We start from the raw sequence: 20,137 nt of genomic DNA on the forward strand, positions 1-20,137 counted from the left end.
GTTTTAAACAGTTTTTTTTGTTGTGTTTTTGACCAATTTATCAATTAATGTTATCATGTTCGATATTTTCAAACATTGTGAAAATCGAAAAAAAATCCTGAGCAGGGAAAACCCTAAATGCTGCTCAAACCTCGCGTCAATATGGTTTTGCCAACACAACGACAAAAAAGAACAGATAAATCATTCCAAAAAGATTATTAAATGATCGGTACTTCCATGATAGAATGTATTTATTTTAAACTTAAAGAAATGTCGATATATTTTTTTTATTTCTATGTATCTAAGGAGGAAAAGGAAAAGAAAAGCATTTTAATATACATATTATATTGTCGGCAAAAAGTAACTCACCATCGCAATGGTATTTTGATATCATATTTACTCTAATGATAAAAATTCTCTAGCAATAACAATCTACAGGTTATACCATTAACAATCGTAATCTCCAAAATTTTCTCAATTTCATCTGTACTCTTATTTTGTTGTGTCTTTACAATAATTAACAAGTGTAAAATTTTCGTATAATAATATCTTCAGTGACATTATAAGCTTCGTTAGCTCACAACTTTGAAATTAAAAAAGTCCAGGACATTCCCAATAGAAATCAGGCAGAAAATGAGCCTTCCTTTAGTTAATCACAGAGTATTCTTTATGAACACTTCTTGTTCATAGAGAATTCTCTATCTATGATTCCAGAGTATAATAGACTGAAGTTATTTTTGAGAAGTATCTGCAGATACTGATTTTGGAGAATAAATCAAAGATGATATTATATTAACAAGTTTTTACATAGAACTCTCCGAATGAATTGAGTTTAGTTATATAGAAAAGGCTAAGATATAATTGTCTAGTGTGTTACTCATCAGCATTCTCGCAAATATCTGTGCTAGTTTCATACACCGTGAATCAAAACTTCTAACCACTTCAATAGGTGGCATTAGTTTTTATGATGATGATGAAGCTACTACTTCTTTAATAACATCGAGTTGAAGCAAGCTTGAATTCTAGGAATTCTTGCAATTTCAATCAATTTGCAGTTTGTCGATATGTTATTTCATTAAATGTTTTGAGTCCCAATTCTTAGTATTTTGGTTCACGATATATTTACTAAGTTTTTATAAAACCTTAACAGCGACCGCTTGAAGTATTCTAGATCCTTAATGGGTTAATCTACTCTAGATCATAGTTATAGCATCATATGTTTCATCGTTTCTTCTTCTTGATAAATTCGCAACAATTCGAAGTCAATACAAGGTGTTTCATTATAAACTAGACAAACATATATAGCTGTGTAGATAACACCGGCAGAATCATTTTTGTCTTATGACATATACCTCGTGTTCGATGTACAAGCGAGTGTGCAACGTCATTTCTGAGCAATAGCCAATTGAGTGTGGTCAGTTATATATAACCTTTGAAGTTACGCTTTCTGGGCATATCAGGGTATTTTGAAGAGCTCAAATCAGAAAAAGTGAACAACTCTTCTGAATCGAGCACTCAAAAATACTCTCATATGACCAAAAATCCTAACTTCAAGGATTATACATACCTGACCACAATCAATAAACTATTGCTCAGAAATGTCCTGTATCCTGTATCTCGCTTATGCTTCGAAAACGAGTATATGTCATAAGGCAAGAATGCTTCTTCCGGTGTCATGTACACGACTATATATGTTTGTCCAGTTTGTAATGAAACACCCTGTACATTCATTTTGTTCTCACTACAAATATTTTATTCTCGATGTCTCCTTTAATTTTGGCAGTGTCTCCAACATGTGCATTTCTTTCTTCTTTTGATTTGGTTGTTTCTTCAGTATGGTATATATTGATCTCGAATTCTATGCGAAAAGATCGTTTCTTGTACGGATTTAGACGTCCAATTTCTTCTCAAAAATTGTGAAGAGAAAAGTAAATTTCTTATATTAACTATAGCCTATTCTTTCTCAGTATTACTTACAGAGTTTGAATATCAAACCCACAACAAATTATAAGAAAATATCGCTAAGACTATATGAAGCAGAATCTCATATTCTGTGACAACAGAAACATATTCAAATATTCAAGAAACATTACATAATCCATATCGGCATTATATTTACATATTCAAATTGTTGCATTTCTTCAGCAAGCTTTTTTTTTAAACTTTGCCTGTTCGAAAATAGAAGATATGTGCAAAAATGTGTAATTTCCAAGTAAATCAGAGAAATAGATATAAAATTGAGGTCTCTCCGAAAATTCTAAAGCTTAGCGTGCATAAATTTCACTATGTTTCAAGTGGTCCTTAAATAATATTTTCCTGAATATATGCAATCACTTCGAAAAATTTTCAGTGTATCACTTCTTTGTTCATTTTTCCTTGATTCTATGGATATAAAATCCAATACGATAATTCTCAATAAAAGTTTAATAACACTAAATTCTATGAAAACAAAATTTTTTTTTTCAAATTTTGTATCTAGTGATGATATTCATTATTTTTATCTACGACTAATTCATTTTGTGAGTATTATACTTATGGTTCTTGCATTTTTAATATCAAATAAAATTCCCTCAGGGATTAATAACGAGTGATTACATTAATAGTTGAGTCTTCTTTTGAATTCACGAAATTTTCCAAATTAATGATAATTGAGTGTATTTTATTGGTTCATGAAGACGAATTGTACAACTAGCTGAAGCAACAACATCTACTTTGAATCCACAAAATCTAAATTCAATAATAATAAAACGTATGCAACAATTTTAAGAAATGGCCTAATCATCGCAATCTCACTTTTCGAAATTATGGCTGCTGGTTCCTTTCTCTGATTGAAGTGAAAAATATTGGTAAGACGATATATTTTTTACCTCCGTCTGGTCAAAATACAAAATTGTTCTCCACAAATAACTGAATGTACCAACTAATATTAATTTTAGTGATATTGAAAAATAAAATGATTTATCAAAAATCTCAGATAAATAAATTAGTCATAGATAATTTAGAGCTAACAACTCGCAATTATAGTCATTATTACCTCGAATTTTTACTCCCTCGACTTTGGCATCCCGGGAATAAAAGTTACAATTATTCATTCGTGGTACAATTCACTATAAAATGTATTACTGAGCTTCCATTGTCTGCAAGTAATTGATTCTGAATCGACCATAAACGATTTCCTAAGAACTACATATATTAGGACAATTTTTTTTTTTAAAGTACATTTCCTTCCATATTTTAGCAATCCTAAATTTTCAATATATGTCAATATACCCGTTCAAGAATCCCTAATAACTAATGGATAACTCAAAAATCTTGTTGAAAACGTTACCTATATATTCAGGAAAACTTTCACAGACGAGTATCAAAGTTAGCGTTAGAACATTCTACTAGTGAGGGGATGAGAGAAAGTTTACCTATTAGTATCACAAAGGTAACGCAAAAGAATCGCAGGCACTTAACAAAGAACGACTAAAAACACTAGTGCCCAAAAATGTATTTACAATAATCTCTATGTTGTTTAATTTTGTTCGTTTATATACTGTATGTAAATCTTATTCTCTACACTTTTATCTACAGGATAGATATGTATATTTCACTATTATCTAACTAGAGTGCAACATATAATCATCGGGAAGTTTTCTCATAAACTAAAGAAATTGGCTGTTGTTCATATTGTGTCGTTTTGAAATTTAATTCAATAAGCGTATATTTTTATGAAGAAACACATACTTCTACAGGCACACATGACATTGGGATTAACATCGAATTTCACTGGGTTTCTTAATGTTGATTAATTAGAGATAATTCTCCACTTGATGCAAATGCAGGTAGTGAAAAAAATTCGATACATACTGATTCGTTCACTTTTTTAGTACGATCTCATTTTGTTCTATTGAAATCATGAAAATTCGCTCTCTTCAGGACGGATGACAAAAAACAATAAAATATATATCAACATCAACAACAACAGTGCATCTATCAGCATAAATGGCAGGAAAATAGTCTTTCACTAAGTTACTACTGCCTTAAGCATTAACACTAAAAGCTATATTTCGATCCTTGTCGCATTATGACAAATGAGCTTTATTTTAAAGTAGAAACCATCGAAATAATTTCTTGTCATGTAGGGTAAAACACGAGCTAGCTAATAAGTTACATCAAATGGAGAAAAAAGTACCTAGTTCTCCCATAGTTGGCAGAATATACAACGAACATATTTCCACAAAAACCACCCAACATCGAACAGAGATTAGTGTTTTCATCAGATTCTTGCAACAACCAATTTCCCAACTTATCTCAAAATGAAACCTATCTCAGAATGTTATTCTCTAAGTCCTTTCGTCTACTAAAAATTCTATAAATAACCAAAACTGAAAATGTTCAAATGACTCTTTACTTCGTTTGTCGTCTCCTGATTATATTAATTTTTCAGTAAAAAATGGTTTCCTCATGTTCTCCTCTTCTAGGATCTATACATTATTGCTATATATGATTTGGGCAATGTTCTAACAACTAGACCTCATGAAATCAATTTTGGAAGTCGACGTTTTTTGTGCTAAGTACAGTATATCTCAGATATTTGCATGTGATTACTTCGTTTCGCTTGTTCAACCTGAAAACTACGTTAGATCTCTGTGTTCTCGATGTCCATTCTGAAAAAATATGCAAATACTTGTGAGCTACCGTGTCCAGTAGCATATAACATGATTCTTAAATCTCTATTTGTTCAATCTATCGATTTATCTGTAAAAAATAACAATGAAGCTTTCAATAGAAATGACCATTGTATTGACTACACTATACTAAGCCTATTTGGTATAGACAGTATAGGTTATATGGGTTCTTGACTACACCTACAATAGAAATCTTTCTCTTCGATACAATTTTGTCCCTTAAAATGTCAATATACGTCGTTTCTACCAAAAGCGACTGCTTTAAAAACCTCCTATTTAAATTTCTCGTTATCAACCTAACCTCAACTAGTCAAAATTATTGGTACACCTTGCAATTGAAGGTCCTTTACACTGGACATGTTAAGTGTTCATATTCAAACATGAGAGACACCGCTACGAAAACGAAGTAGAGCAAGAACATGGTGAAACCAAGCCCTCTGTTCATCTTCCAATGGAAACAAGCTATGGAGATGATCACGAAGATAAGCATCATAAAGAGGATAGTTATGGAGCACACCATTCCTACTGAGTTAACTTCAACAGGTTTTCCATAGATGATGGCGAAAAGCAGCCAAGGCACTGGTAACCTGCACAGAAACAAAAATCATAAATAGAGATTGGATTAAGGAGAGTCTTCTTTGAGTTTTATTCTACTACGAGTATACCAAAGCAATTATTCTTTGGAATGAAGAAAGGCTGTATAATAATAATAATTCTGCTCAATGCTTTCCACAGCCTTGTTTCAGGGTAGAAGCTGGCAATATTTCGCCAAATTTATGTTAAATTTAATGAAGAATTCGAAATCAATTCTCTGTTCGTCATAGCAACCTGTACAGAGAAACTCTCGAACGGAATCACAAGTTCTTTGATGGAAAGAATCTGTTTCATGTTTTCATCTACTCATCAAATTCCACTGAAATTTGGTGTAATCGTCAATGAAGTGAGTTATATAAAACTACAGTTATGTAGCTTGTACACGGAAGCAAATAATTAAGTTTTTCGGGCCTGACAAGATCTATTTTGACTTCCCTGGCTCTCTGTGAAATCTCTCAGATTATTAAAACATTTACTAATTAGGAGAAGCGTTTATGTTCTGTGTAAACTTGGTGTTGTGTGCTATCGCCACGTTAGGCAAATCACTGATAATTTTCAACCCAAGTGCGAATGGTTTGATGGTTCTCGGTAACAAAAAATTTTTTCACGATCTGGTGATCGAACTTCCAACATTTGGTTTAGACATAAGCGGTTCTCCCACTGAATCAACCGATCTATTTATTCTATAGTACACAATCAAGAACGTGGTCTCAATATTCTATAGAAAAAACTAAAAGCTAATCATGGATTCGATATCAAAAAATATATGAAGCTACGATTTCATTTGAGCCAGTAAAATGAATGATGTAATACTAAACACTTGAAGATTTTCATAAAGAAGCTTGGATACTACTTGAATGCAGCTTCTGATGAATGAAATAAGGAAGTGAGGCATCGAAAGAAATTCTTAGAAAAATTTCTCCTTATTGCTTAAATCACTCTTGTTAAGAGTATATATATATTACATTATATATGAAGAATAATGTGAATATAAAAATATTACTGAATCACTGACGTGAACTTAGGAGCTTAGGTGTGCACGTTCATCCAGATGTCAGTATAACGCCCTTGGATATACCGGAACTGTATATAGTTATGCAGATATGAGATATATTGGATTACATTATCAGAGTAGGTTGGCTAGGGCCCATCATTTCGAACTGCGACCGTTTTTGATCTTTTTCTTTTATACTCTGCTCAATCAGTCCTAAGGAGATCTTCAATAGTGTTGGAAAATCTATCAAAATTCTCAGGAGCCTTTGAAATGATTAAGAGCTGACCTGTCTAGGTGTGTGATCCTTTTACAAGCCAATTCATAACATCACAGCACTCGGATGTTTCTTTCTCTGACCTGAAAATCCTGCAAATTTCCACCAAAAGGTACCACAATTACCAAAAGGTCATTTTGTGGCAGCTTAAGAAGCTTATTGCTGTAGAAATTAAAAAATTGTTCAAATATTGGCGAGTATGGGTGTGTTCCTCCAAGAGGTCTCTTCTTCTCAAATCCCACTGACAGATGGCCTGTAGTGTTCTTCGCCAAGCCCACAGAAGGGTTCGAGTCTGACAGGTGCTTATCTTGATGTTTTTTCACCCATGAAGTAGTAGTCATAGTTTTATCGTCCATGAATTCTTCTGACATTTTTTTCAGTATTCACAAAATGGCAAAAACTAATGATGCACACTGCTGACATTATAATCATTTCAAATTGTGTCATTCCTATAAGAAAACCTTAAAGTTATCTCCAAGCCACCTGCTCAAACTAGTAAACAAACAATTCATTTATCTCCTATTTCAATCACCATTCCGTGGCCTTCTCATATTCAACCAAAGCTGTAATAAAATATTACATCAAGCCAAAAGCTCTTTACATTTGATGGCTCAGTTGTTCTCGAATTCCTGGCGCAGAACGTTAATGAAATATTGAATTTCACAACAGTCCCAGTTAGGTTTCTCCCGAGAATCCCAGTTTTACGATATCACGTTCCCAGTTTGTCATTAGCAGTCCTGGGCAATGTGAGTAATGAGAATAAAACATAAACTATGGCGTACTCGAAGAGATATTTCTACAAACCGAATAACATCTGAAAAGGAAATGCTTCAGAGTTATGGGTATTTCCGTTTTATTATCAACAACAGGCAGAGGCACATAAGCTCCTGATGAATTGCTTCTTCCTTGCATTTCTTGCTACAACTAGACGGAAGTCTTAAAAATTTAAGGGTAGGTATCCATTACTTGCAAGAAAATTTATTATTTTTGAGCGCTTGTTCACCAAACCAATCGCTATATCATAACGTCTGTTATTTCAGAATTTTAGGTTCCCAGTAAAATATTCACACTCTCACAAGGCATCCTATATAGGTTCACCGGCCCTCAAAAGCGAATCGATTTTTTTTTAATACTCCTCGAGTCTTGTCCCAGTTTTTACGTTTGTAAGTATACTGGATCTAGATGCTGTTTCACATAATTTTAAATTGGTTACATTTCCCAATTTATTTACTAATTCAACAGAATTTGCTGCAGAGGTTGAATGAACTGACAAAAACATTCGTCCTAATTCCTGTATTCGAATTTTCTAATTTTCTTGTAATATCTTTTGGCCCTTTGAGGAAACGTTTAATTTTCGGAATTATAGTGTTTTTGCTCCATTTAATGAGATCGTAGCTCTTTATAAAGGTTTTTCCAATAAGAGGTTTCATTTTGATTTCTTTTGAAAACAAGTATATTTTCATAGAAATCAATAGATTTTTATTTCTTTGTGAAGACGTACGCATGCTTTCAACGATGGAAAACTATGATAGCCAAATGGTGGCCACGGCTACGGCTACTGGTAGAACCATATCATCATCATGAAATTTTAAACGACCAATTCGCACATTATTGGCTCTATGTCCTCGATAACTTCACAAATTCCATTTTGAAGCCTTGAATGCATTGTGGAGATTTGGTTTAAACCTCATCTTTCAAAGAAAAAAGTCTGAAGTTTGATGACTTCTTCGAGAAATAACTCGGCCAGGAAACTTTTCTTGCAAAATTGTGATTGTTTCATTGCTTGTTTGGTCTATAAGCCATAAAAAATCATTAAGCAAATCGCTCAGTAGCGCAATACATTGGCGTAACAGTTGCACCAGCCTCATTTTCGAATAAGTAAGGTCAAATCCCACCACCAGCTCAAACAATGCACCAAATACTGACTCCTTGAGGGTTCAGAGGCTTTTCAACAATCATTCTTGAATTCTCCAGGTTCCAAATAGGATCATTATGCTCCTCAACGTAGCCTCCGAGGTAAAAATGATCCTCATCAGTAAAGATGATTTTTCAATGAAAATCTGGTTTAATTTGATATATTTCAAGGACCCAATCAGCAAAGATAAGACGTTGCTAGTGGTCGATCGACTTCAGTTATTGTGTTAACTGAACTATAAAAGAATCAAGATCTAAGTTTTAATGCAAAATACGGTGTAATCTCCAAAGATTAAGAGGAATCGACAAACCTGAGTTTTCGTCAACACTACGGGCTACAGCAGCATTATTTTCAGTTGTTTTGTAGCGACCGACGTAGTATAGATTCTCTACATCACTAACTGTCCCAGCTTAAATTTTTCCACCAGTTTGACTATCACTGGACGATAAGGTGCTTCACAACGCCCCAAAATTGGTTTAGTTTTACTAACTGTAACTACAAAACTTTCACCGTTTTTGAAGTGAATGCGTTTTTGAAGCGTGTATCGTTCCATTCATAGTAATGACGTAGTTTCAAGTTCTCAAATGTTAAAAGATAACATCTTCAAAAGTGACAGCTGGCTAGATAGAGAGATACTCAAAATGAAACCTCTCATTGGAAAATTTTTTTTCATATTCATTCACAAAATAATTTGTCTTAAATCTTTACTTTCTTATTTCTGTTCAACTCAGATAGAATTCCACACACCAGAAGCTAACTCTAGTTGGGTAAAGAATAATTCGACTTGGCTAGTATATTTGGGTCCTTTCTGTAAACTTTCAATTTTAGATATTATAGTGTTCATTTTGATCCGTTCGATGAGATCGTAGTCCCACGCATATGTTGATATTCAATACATGTTTGATATTCAGTCATGACTCAATGTAATATGAAGTTTTTCGAGATCACTGTGGACATGATGTTTTCTAAAATACCATGATTAAAACTAAAAAGTCTAAAATACTGGTGTGTTCACTGATTAGATTTTGTTAAGGATCATTCTGGCGACTCAGCTCAGCATCGGTCCCTTTTCCCTTTTATTCAAACGTACTTCATTGTTAATTTAACCTCAAAACGACATTGACAGAACGGCGAATTGAGCAGCGCTATAAGAAACGATGTAGAAATCAAGTGAAATTTGACCTATTGAAATCTAAGAAGGCTGGTCCCTTCAAAAGTTTTATCTTAAGTTTAATCTTAAGGTTTTTCAAGAGTATGTGAACCCACCAGTGTTTAAGACATCTTAGTTATAACTATTTGTCATTGAAATTTGACAGTTCTGTATTTTCCAAACACCTTGCCTCACCTCATCCATTGATGATAACATTGTTTATAATTGTTTTACTCAATAAATTACACTTCCGCACTCGACCTCTCTTATCCTATCGAGCACTTCAATGATGAAGATCTTTAACAGCAATAATTGTACTCACCCGACAGTAACGTCAAAAATGTTGCTGCCGACTGAAGAGGAAACGGCCATATCCCCGAAACCTTTCCGGGCCACTATGACCGACGTGATGAGGTCCGGGATCGATGTGCCAGCTGCAAGGAAGGTGAGGCCCATGACCTCCGGCGGTATCTCAACCGTATGGCCCACCATGTTGGCCCACCACACCATCAAGTACGAATAAGCGGCGATCCAGAGGATGCTCCCTATAAATGTGATCGGGAACCACTTCTTCCCTGTAAAAGAAAGTAGTTTTAGACGGTATGTTGAGGAAAATGATCTTGGGTATGGGGTTATTCAGGAGTACCTTCGAGGGCCGATAATTTTCTCAGCTAAGGGCGAAACGGTGAGAATTGTACAAAAATATTCGTTATTTCTTTTTTTATCAGTGATATTATAATTATATCATTCCAATATTGAATAATTGTCTTTCTGTGTTTGAGATAAAAGAGGTGTACCTCTCATTTTTTACACCAACAAAATTAAGGAGGGCTCGTTTTTATGTAGCTAAGAAACATTTCAATTTTATTGAATTTGAGTCTGTACAAGATGTCTAGTCATCTCAATTTGACATAAATAAGTGTTTTGCAGTAAAAGAACTGACAAATTGTTTGGAATTCACATTATTACAAATGAACTGTTTTAGCTTCGTAAATTGAAAAGCTGAAATCAAAAATAGTTGTGCTGAAGAGTTCTTAGGCTAACATAAAAACATTTTTTTATAGAATATTATTCAATATAGTTGCCATCGAGGCAGGGGTTTTGCCTATGCATGGAAACAATAAGGGAATTAATGGTATCCATTGAAATGTTGTTTCTTTGTCCGCTAGTGTGAGTGCCTTGAGGGTGCTATGAGGATTAATTCTAACTCTAATTCTAAATCTCACAGGTTCTCAATGGGGTTCATGTCTGGCAAATTTGCTGACAATGGTTATCTTTGAATATTCGCAATGTCTAGTAAATTTTGTACTCTTCTCGTGAATGATGGGGCCTGGCATTGTCATCAATAAATATAAAATTGGCTCCAATTTTATATCGAAGAGGCTGAATAATGGGTTCAATAATTTTCCGAACATATCTATCCCCTGCCATAGTGTCTAGAATGGGAATGAGCTACGTAAGACAACCATGTATTATGCCTCCCCAAAACATAACTGATCCTCCTTGGTATGTAATGACTTCTCTGACAAAAGTAAGTCTTTAATGTTGCCCTGACCCTTTCCAAATTCTATGGTGCTGACTATCACCAACTGAACCAAATGTGGTTTCGTCCAAAAAAAGACATTTCGCCACTGACCCAACAGCCTGTTTCTGTGTTCCTGTACCCACTGTAGACAAGCGGCTATGTGTCTGGGAAGTTATCTGGGTACTCTTAATGGCCTTCTGAAACGCAATTTGATTCTAGCCAGTCTTCACCATATTGTTTTACTGGAAATTAAGTGACCAAAATTCTTGTTAAATATGTTCGGATAGCTGAGACTGTTAGGGTTCGATTCCCACGTACATATCGTGCTAGATACCGATCTTCTCTTGCATAAGTTACCCTATGATACCCAGTTCACCGTCTCCAGTGAACGCTGTTAGTTTCCTGGTACAAATGCACGGATAACTGAAGTGTGAGGAATCCTTAGCCTATCTACAATTCGATAATTCGGCAGACTTTTATCATGCAAAGCCACTATTCTTGCTTTACTGAACACTGGCAATCTATTACCAGGCGTAATTGCAAATAAAAACTCAATGATCACTTAAACACGCTAAATCAATATGAACCACTTTTGAAACATTGGTATGTAGAATAAGAGGAAATTGTTTTTGTATACATTTCTGAATGTCAAGCACATGTAGAAGGAATATAGATTAAATGTACAAAAAACCATCCATGATAAATATTTATTTACAATTTACGAGAGGGGTCCAAAAGTTTTGGCGATTTGTGTAAAATGACATATGTGACAACGTTGTTAAGAGTCTTGGCCTTTTAGATTCGAGTTAGGATTTAGATCTGCCTTGCTCAGAATTGTCCTTTTCAGACTGATCAGTTCAGGACATTTGTACAGTATGTTCAGCTGTTTGCATACTCGATTTAAAAGGTCTTCAATATCCATCTACCTACAGCTGCATGAGGTTCATTATGTGGGTCGTATAGTATTATTTATTGTTTATCCAATGGTTAATAGTTGGACAGTTCCTCGTAACTTCTAACTAGATCTTTCATCCTTCGGATAAGGGAATACGTTTCTGGTGAGTGACACTGAATCCCTATTGTATGTCAGATATCCATGCCACACAGAAGCGTTCAATCAATAGGAACAAAGCCAAATTTGTCCCCATCATGGAGTAATCTAGATTCGGACCATAGAATTTCCACGGAGCCTCTTTTTATTATTTATCCTAACGAAACATGTGGCTTCTACTTGCTTAATTCGTTTGTATTGCGAACTTTGCACAAAATTCAAACAACCAAGAGGAATTCTGTAACTACCTCATTAATCTCAGGAAGACGTTCAATCCTCATCGACAGGATCTCGTGGTTCCTAACCAAAAATTCCACACGGATCCCACAATTTCGAACACTCCCAAACCTGTAACTCTCCCGTGAAATGGGTTCAGACTGCTGGCTGACCACGTTAAGCCGAGGATACTAATGGTTTTCTCCGAATTCCTGCATTTTACCGATAAAAATGCAGAACTGACATCGACAACTCTCAGAATTACCGTCGCCGCAGCCATTACCTAACTGATTTTATCGATTTGGTATTACCGGGGGCATTAGGACTCCAGAGACGTTTCCTGAATTCTACGCGATATCGATCATCAAAGCTGCCATCTCGTGTTTAAAAAGAATCTTGCAATATATCCGAGGAACGATTTTGCCGAAATATCCGACAACTTTTCCGTGTCAGAATATTGCAAGTTTAAGTGACGTTCAGACATGTATATGTCATTTCACATGCATAGTTTCTTGAAAAACCTGATACATTGAAATGAAATTTTGTTGAACTGATTAGACTGTATGTCTACTTTTGAAAGGGCTAAGCTTCAAGAGTAGATCATACAAGTAACTTGCAACAAAAAATAATATATGACACATGGTCGAAATGCTGAAGGTTCTTTTTCAATTCAACATTTCACGAAATATTTCAAGTTTTTCCATAAAATCAATTACATTTAGTTATCCTTGTAGCAATATCAAATTTGACTACGTAATCTGAAACTGGCATTGAATTTGCTACAAGAAGTTCTGTGTGCCCAAGAATTCTTATTGAGAGCGTAATATGGAGATGAATATGACGAGTCTGACCTAAACTAAATCAGTCATATTTCTTGGATGGTTTCATCAATGAAATATCTTTATGGTTTCTTTTAATCCAAAATTACCCCATTTAGCTTTCTACTGACATATCAACTTCGACTGATTTGTAGATCTAATATTGTTATTCATAACGGAATGAATTTCAGTGTGGTGCATAAAGAAAGCAATTATAGATAATTCAAAGCTGTACTCTTTTGAGTAAATAATCATTAAATCAAATATCGATACATGGTCTGAGCACGAACAATCGTGTATCTTCGATAATTCTAACAGTAAGCCGCTAAGTTCACACCGATGGATAAAATTTCCTCATCTGGAGGTTAAAGTATTGAAATATAGAAAATAAAGGTACTCACCCCTGGGTGATCTTGTGTCTGGCAATGTGAGCCACAGCGGGAAGACAATAGGTGCAAGTATGACGTACGATATCCTCTTCTTGGCACTCGATGGCCATCCCATATCCATGGCTTCTGGTGGTTCCTCTTCTGGCTCCCCGACCTGGAGACAAACCACAGCCTGAGATGTCAAGGACTTGCGTGCTCGAACAGACGACATACGTCTCTGAGAAGGATGAAAAACACATAATGAATTCGAAATTCCGTTCACGGTCACAGACTTCGATCTACTGGAACGACTTTCTTGTTTCGATCTATGCGTGTCGGTTCAAAATGGCGTCTTTAAAGTTGGTTTGATGTGGTATTTCCATTAAAAATACTTACATTTGTACCAAATTTTTTGTTATACGTATATCGTAGGTGAGATGTAACAAGCACAGAAACTGTATTATATCGTTTGTTTTGAAGACATATTGGCAGCCATATTTGATATGGTTTGTTTGTTTTTAACATTGTTTAATGATTTCGAATCATGATCCTCATTAATTTTACCCCACTGTTTTTGATCATTAGTTGTATTTATTTTGAAATGTGAAATATTTCGCCTCAAGTCTCTACAATTTTCGAATTGATCGCAGAAAATTTCAAAAATCAATAATTCGAGAATTTGAAGGAATATTTATCGATAAATCTGATCAGAGGTGAGAGAAGTCAATACCTTGATATTTATAGTAAGTACCTGGTTAATAGTGGTAAATAGTTTAGGTGAGGATGATGTAGACGTGGATTTAAGGAAGGTTTATTTGCACCATGACAATTGGTCAATTGTGCCTTTATCAGAGCTGTTTTCGCCTTCAGTCGCAGTAGTTTACAGCTCGCCCTCTAGTACCACAGCTCTGTGATGGCATCAAGGAGGTTACTTCCTCACTTCTACAAGTCCAAAGCATTTTTTTGCGTTAGCTTGCTTTGGCTGGGTATTCCGTAACCAAGTGATCTGCAGTTTCTTCTTCCCCACACAATCTGGACTCATCGTTTTCTGTTCATTTCCATGAGGTGCTTCCTGAGGCGGCAACGCCCTGTGAGAAGTTGAAGCATATTCTTGCTAAGATCCCAATACCTCCTATATCTTGCAGTATCAAAGCAAGTTTCAAATACATTTTTTGGAATGTTTCAACCCAGGAAGATTTTGACAGAGTGTTTCTCTTTCTTTTAGGTACATTTACCCATAGTACAGAAAGGGGCTGAGTAGTTTATACTCGTTTTTTTTATGTATTGGCCTCTCCATTTCTCCTCAATGACCACGACAACAGACTAAACGGACCTTGTAATTCTTGTCTATCTTTTTGGCACTCCAATACCATTATATTCGAGCTCAATGTTTCCATTGCAGCCTGTCAGAATGTAGCGCTGTATCGCATTTCTTACTAGGTTAATTTCAACACATCTTTCGATTGCAAGTATCTCTGCCTGAAAGAAACTTGGACAGTGACCTCACAATGAGCATTTCGTGCCATCCTCCAGTACTCCAGCGCCATCCACCATATATGGTATATATCATTTGATGTTATTATTTTTAGAACTGGGATTGCGTAAGGATGAATACAAAGACAGGAAATAGTCTAAATGGATATCAAATATGAATTCAAAACGGTTTTTTCAGAATATCATTCTGGTATATATCACAATATTGGCCTTGTCATCTTTTGTTGGGCAAATGTGATATGGGGCAACGTATAGAATTTTTCCGTATCAGAAACACATCAAATTTGAATCAGCAATTTTTTATTACGGTTGTGAACACTGAAATGTCCTATTATTCGTCGTATATTATCATAAAATATTTTATTGTCGTACGAAAGCTATCCTTGTTCATAAAAATGAAATAGGGTTATATGAGGCAATTTCAGTCATTATTTTCAATAAGAATATCTTGTTGTGACAGGTGCGTAGGAAATATTTCAGTGTTTTTAATTTTGGAATATGAAACATATGATACGTTTATTGAAATCAATATTCTCTTATGTATTGAAGAAACTGATATAAAAAAAAACAAAAAGTATTGCACTTTGGTGTGGAGTCGAATTAAACTATAGTATACACATCGCCAAAAGTCTTGACCCCCCTAGGTTTCTGACAAAATAAACGATCTATTTTCTGGAAATGAGATGAATTTTTTCCTCTATTTAAATTCAATATATTTGATGGGTAATCTTTGTTTGTTGCGCTTTATGGAGGATGAGGCAAAATAGGAAAAATGAGAAAATATCTAAATTTATCGATTATTTTTGATTAATTATAGCTGTTCCACAACTGCATCCAAATTCAATTGTCCATATTACCACCTCTTCTTTCAATCAACTGCCAAAGGCGCCTGGGCATCCGACAAATGAGGTCATTAATGAAATTTTCGGGCATATCATTGCATTCTTTCAGAAGTGCTAAATTCAATTTCTTAAAAGTTGAAGGTGGTTTTTGGCGATTGAATATCGCTCTCCCTAAGTAACCCCATACGTCCTCAATTGGATTCATATCTGGAGAGTTTGCTGACCTGTTCATTCTCTGGATATTGTTCTTTTGAAAAATGTTTTGTACCCTTCGTGTGCGGTGTGGTGTGGCGTTATCATCCTGATAAATGAAATTACCCCCAAATTCGTTGTGCAGAGGTACAATGATTGGTTCAATGATAGTTTCTATGTAGATGACACCAGTCATCGTTCGTTCACTATAATAAGAGGGCTATGGCGACCGAACATTATACCCCCTAGCACATTACTGATCCGCCTTAATAGGCTGCAACTTCCCCGGCGAAATTGAGTCGCTTTAGTCTATCTGGACCTCTCCAATCCCTTTCTCGTCGACTATCACTTTGTAAACCGAATCGTGACTCTTCCGAAAAATGTACGTAGCGCCATTGAGGTAAAAGCCTGATGGTGTTCTGCCCAGTACTGGCAGGTAGCTCTAAGTGCAGGTGATAGAAGAGGTACTCTCAAAGGTCATCTTGGCCTTGAATTTGAGGAATGCAACCGTCTCCTCATGGTACTGGTGGAGACTACCCATCCCTAGGTCCTCAAAAATAACTTCGAAGGGCTGTTACAGATACCATTCGAGTTAAATTTGCGATATAATAGTCTGTTCTTGCAGCTTTAACTCTGTATCTACCAGGCACCGGTCTCCGGGCGACGCTGCCGGTATCTAGGAAAAGGCCACTATGCGTCTTAATGAAGTCCGTGGAATTTTCAAACGTTGCGCGATAGGTTGGTTCGACAAAGCTTCTTGATGCACGGCTACCATTCTTGTTCGGTTAAACTGAGAAATTAGATGTCCTGTCATTTTCCACGGATTATTCTCAATATTAAAACTCTTGTTATGCGCTTAAAACTGATTATCTTCGAATACACATGTATAGGTATTCTCCCGAACAAGAAACATTTTTTGCAAGTTAATTGCTTTGATTTATGTGATAAGATTCCACACACAAATAATTGTCATATTTTGCATTCAACAAGTTGAGACTTTTGACTGGTATTCTCCCGAACAAGAAACATTTTTTGCAAGTTAATTGCTTTGATTTATGTGATAAGATTCCACACACAAATAATTGTCATATTGTGCATTCAACAAGTTGAGACTTTTGACGAAGTATGTATATGCAAATTTTCAGCACAAAACCATGTTTAGTTATTTATAAACGTCTTATAGGCCATCGCGGTGAATCACCCTTTATTTCTCATGACGCTGTCAACATAATATGCATAAAGATTAAAATTGTGAATTTCTCACAACATCTCAACGTAGTCGGATCTTGTGTATTGAAGAAACCTAACTGCAGAATTCGAGATCCGAATATACCCTGAAAACTTGAAGGTTCTAGGTCCTTCCGCTCGAAGCCATCTGTTCGGAGAACGACAAAACGACTGGCGAATATTAGCCCAATGAAATTGATTTACGGTTCCATCAGTATACGACAGTTTTTCCAGACGAAAATAATGTGGGAGTTCCAACTTTTTCACGAGCATCAAAGTCCCATTGATACCGCTGAACGCCCTTTAAAAACCATATGATAAATCTCCATCTCATTCCCGAAACTCGAAAGATAATCCCCGAGAAGTAAAATATGCATCTGCGGGAAAACCTTGAGCTTTCCATAAATATAATCCTCTTCCCGTTTCCTCCTTCTGCAGGAAAACACAAATTTTCCGATTCGACGCAGTGTGAGCGTCTCGGGGAGAAACGGAAGGAAAACTCAAATCAATCACCACCCAGTTCCTGTGGAGAGAGAATCCGAGAAGATGGAATTTCATCTGCTGAAAATGGACCACATCTCTCACATTTTTTATTACCGAGGTAAGGCGAATCCTCAGAGGTATTATTTGATGGGAAATAATAGCTACTTCCCGGAGACTGATTAACAGAAGTAATTGGGAGAGCGAGAATTATTGTGGAACTGGAAGTCGAAGTCGCTCGAACTATCGATGAGAAAAAATGTACCTTTTAAGTACATAAAACAAAAAACTTATATACCTACTAATGGACTAGTTTAGTGATGTTGATAATACTATATTTGACACGATAGAATTGAAATATAGAGCAAAACTGATAAATCAGTGAAAAAATTTTAAAAATCCATCAATAAATGACTGAGAAATAGATTATTTAAATTTACGTATTTTAGCGCGGAACGTCTTTGGTCTGTGACGTCACGGCTCTTGCCTGTGATCGCTACACCATAAATTACGTTTAAATACTTAGCCGCGCCAAGGCTCTCGCGCCGTTTGTAGTTGTACAGTGTAGTTTTAACTCAAGTTTTGTTTTTATGTCACCATAATGGAAGAAGGCTTCGTGAAAGGACAAAGTGACAATTTGCCTAAAATAGATTTATTCGCAGTGATGGAGTTCTTTTCTTCAAATCCATCTTATGTCAGTGCAGAAATAAAAGGAGTTGAACTTTTCAAATAAGTATCTACTTTTGAGTTTGCTTCATCATGGTTCAACTTATAACGATGATTTATTTAAAAAACGTTTCATAAAACAGTTTGTAGTTGAGTACTGGTTGTTGAAGTCTATCAATGGCAAAACATATTTATGTGAGGAGTAAAAAGTAAAAAGAGAAAAAAGTAATTTATATGTATGTATATAGTAAGTTATTTCAGCCATCGTGTAACGAACAAAACACGACACGAACGGCACAAGTGATTGTACAGCAATGAATTCGTAAGCACTCTGAATACCAGTCGTCTAGTGTGTGACGTCACGACACTTACACGTACTATGAAATTATTCTTCCAAGCGCAAAGTCCCATAACTTTTTCATTTCTAGAGATATTTCAATGATTCTTCCACATTTTTGTTTCATTTAACTTAAATTTTTAGAATTAATCCTTAACAAAAAAATTGGAAACTAGTCCATTGTCAAGGAAACTGCAGCACCCAGAAGAAGCTGTTTACATTTTATATATTTTTTTTTGCAAAACATAGATAGTACTTATAGCAAGGAGTAAATGATTGAGATTTGGGGAAAAAATATCATGTGAACAATATTTGTTACCTAAATATTGTTGTCATTTATTGAAATTTTACAACAATCCAGCTGTTTGAGGAGATCCAAAGTCGATGTTTAGTTGATGCTAAAATGCCTAGAGCAAGTGTACGCGAAATTCATCACCAGCTGAGTGAATTTGCAAGAGATCGAATTATTGATCTACGGGAGACGGGGTTGTCATTTCCTGAAATCGCTAACCGTACGAACAGAAATCTACAGAACGACTGTTATGAGATGTTGTCACGCGTGGTTTGATAATTCCCAAACTCGAAGAAGTGTAGGCACCGGACGTCGAAGGGGCACAAATGAGGTTCAAGATTGACGTCTAAGACTTATGTCCATTGGAGACCGATTTGCGACAACTCGATCTTTGGCTGATGAGTAGTTAGGAGAACAAGGCCATCCTGTAACTGTCCGTACGGTTTACCCTCAAATAAGGTCTTTTGGACTGCAGCATTATCTTGTGTTTCCTCTGACGGTTGAACATCGCCGCCAACGATTACAGTGGTGCAGAGAACGTCAACATTGGAATGTTGAATGGCATCAGGTCGTCTTTTCTGATAAATCTTGATTCTCCTTGGGTGCACAAAATAGCCGCAGAAGGGTTAGACGACGTCGGGGAGAAAGACGTGAACCTCAGTTTGATGTTGAGCCTCATGTACACCGAACAGTAGGCGTTATGGTATGGGGTTCTATTGCTCATGACAGCGCTGCGTTACCTCCAAGAAATAGTGGAGCCATTTGTTCTCCCTTACTTTAACCGGCTCGAGAATACAATATTTCAGCTAGATAATGTCCGACCTCGTGTTTCTAGAGTTAGTTTAAACTTCTTTCATGTGAATATTTTACCATGGCCACCCAGATCCTCCGATCTTTCGCCTATATAGCTTGTTTGGGACATCATGTCCTACCCATGATGTCCCAAACAAGCTATAAAGGCGAAACAAAATTTACCCCAGCCCCCACGGACTTTGGCGGCTTGAGATAGTATTCCTCAAGAAGAAATAGATCATCTTATTGTACAATGCC

General features: G+C 35.8%; 1 protein-coding gene across 5 annotated transcripts in view; it reads right to left on the bottom strand.

Annotated features, from left to right (window-relative positions):
- Positions 1-307: 307 nt before the first annotated feature.
- Positions 308-20,137, bottom strand: part of LOC123678346 (sodium/potassium/calcium exchanger Nckx30C) — a 91,628-nt gene continuing 71,798 nt past the window's right edge. For 4 of the 5 annotated variants that reach the window (XM_045615358.1, XM_045615349.1, XM_045615342.1 and 1 more), the window contains 3 exons: positions 13,591-13,795; positions 9,902-10,154; positions 308-5,239 (listed from right to left, as the gene is read on the bottom strand). In XM_045615358.1, the coding sequence (XP_045471314.1) occupies positions 4,999-5,239; positions 9,902-10,154; positions 13,591-13,795 (699 nt within the window). In that variant the 3' untranslated portion in view covers positions 308-4,998. The remainder of the gene's footprint in view (positions 5,240-9,901; positions 10,155-13,590; positions 13,796-20,137) is intronic. The other variant, XM_045615366.1, reaches the window with a different exon arrangement.

The sequence above is a fragment of the Harmonia axyridis genome, chromosome 1 (genome assembly GCF_914767665.1).
Source record: "Harmonia axyridis chromosome 1, icHarAxyr1.1, whole genome shotgun sequence".
Lineage (NCBI taxonomy): Eukaryota > Metazoa > Arthropoda > Insecta > Coleoptera > Coccinellidae > Harmonia > Harmonia axyridis.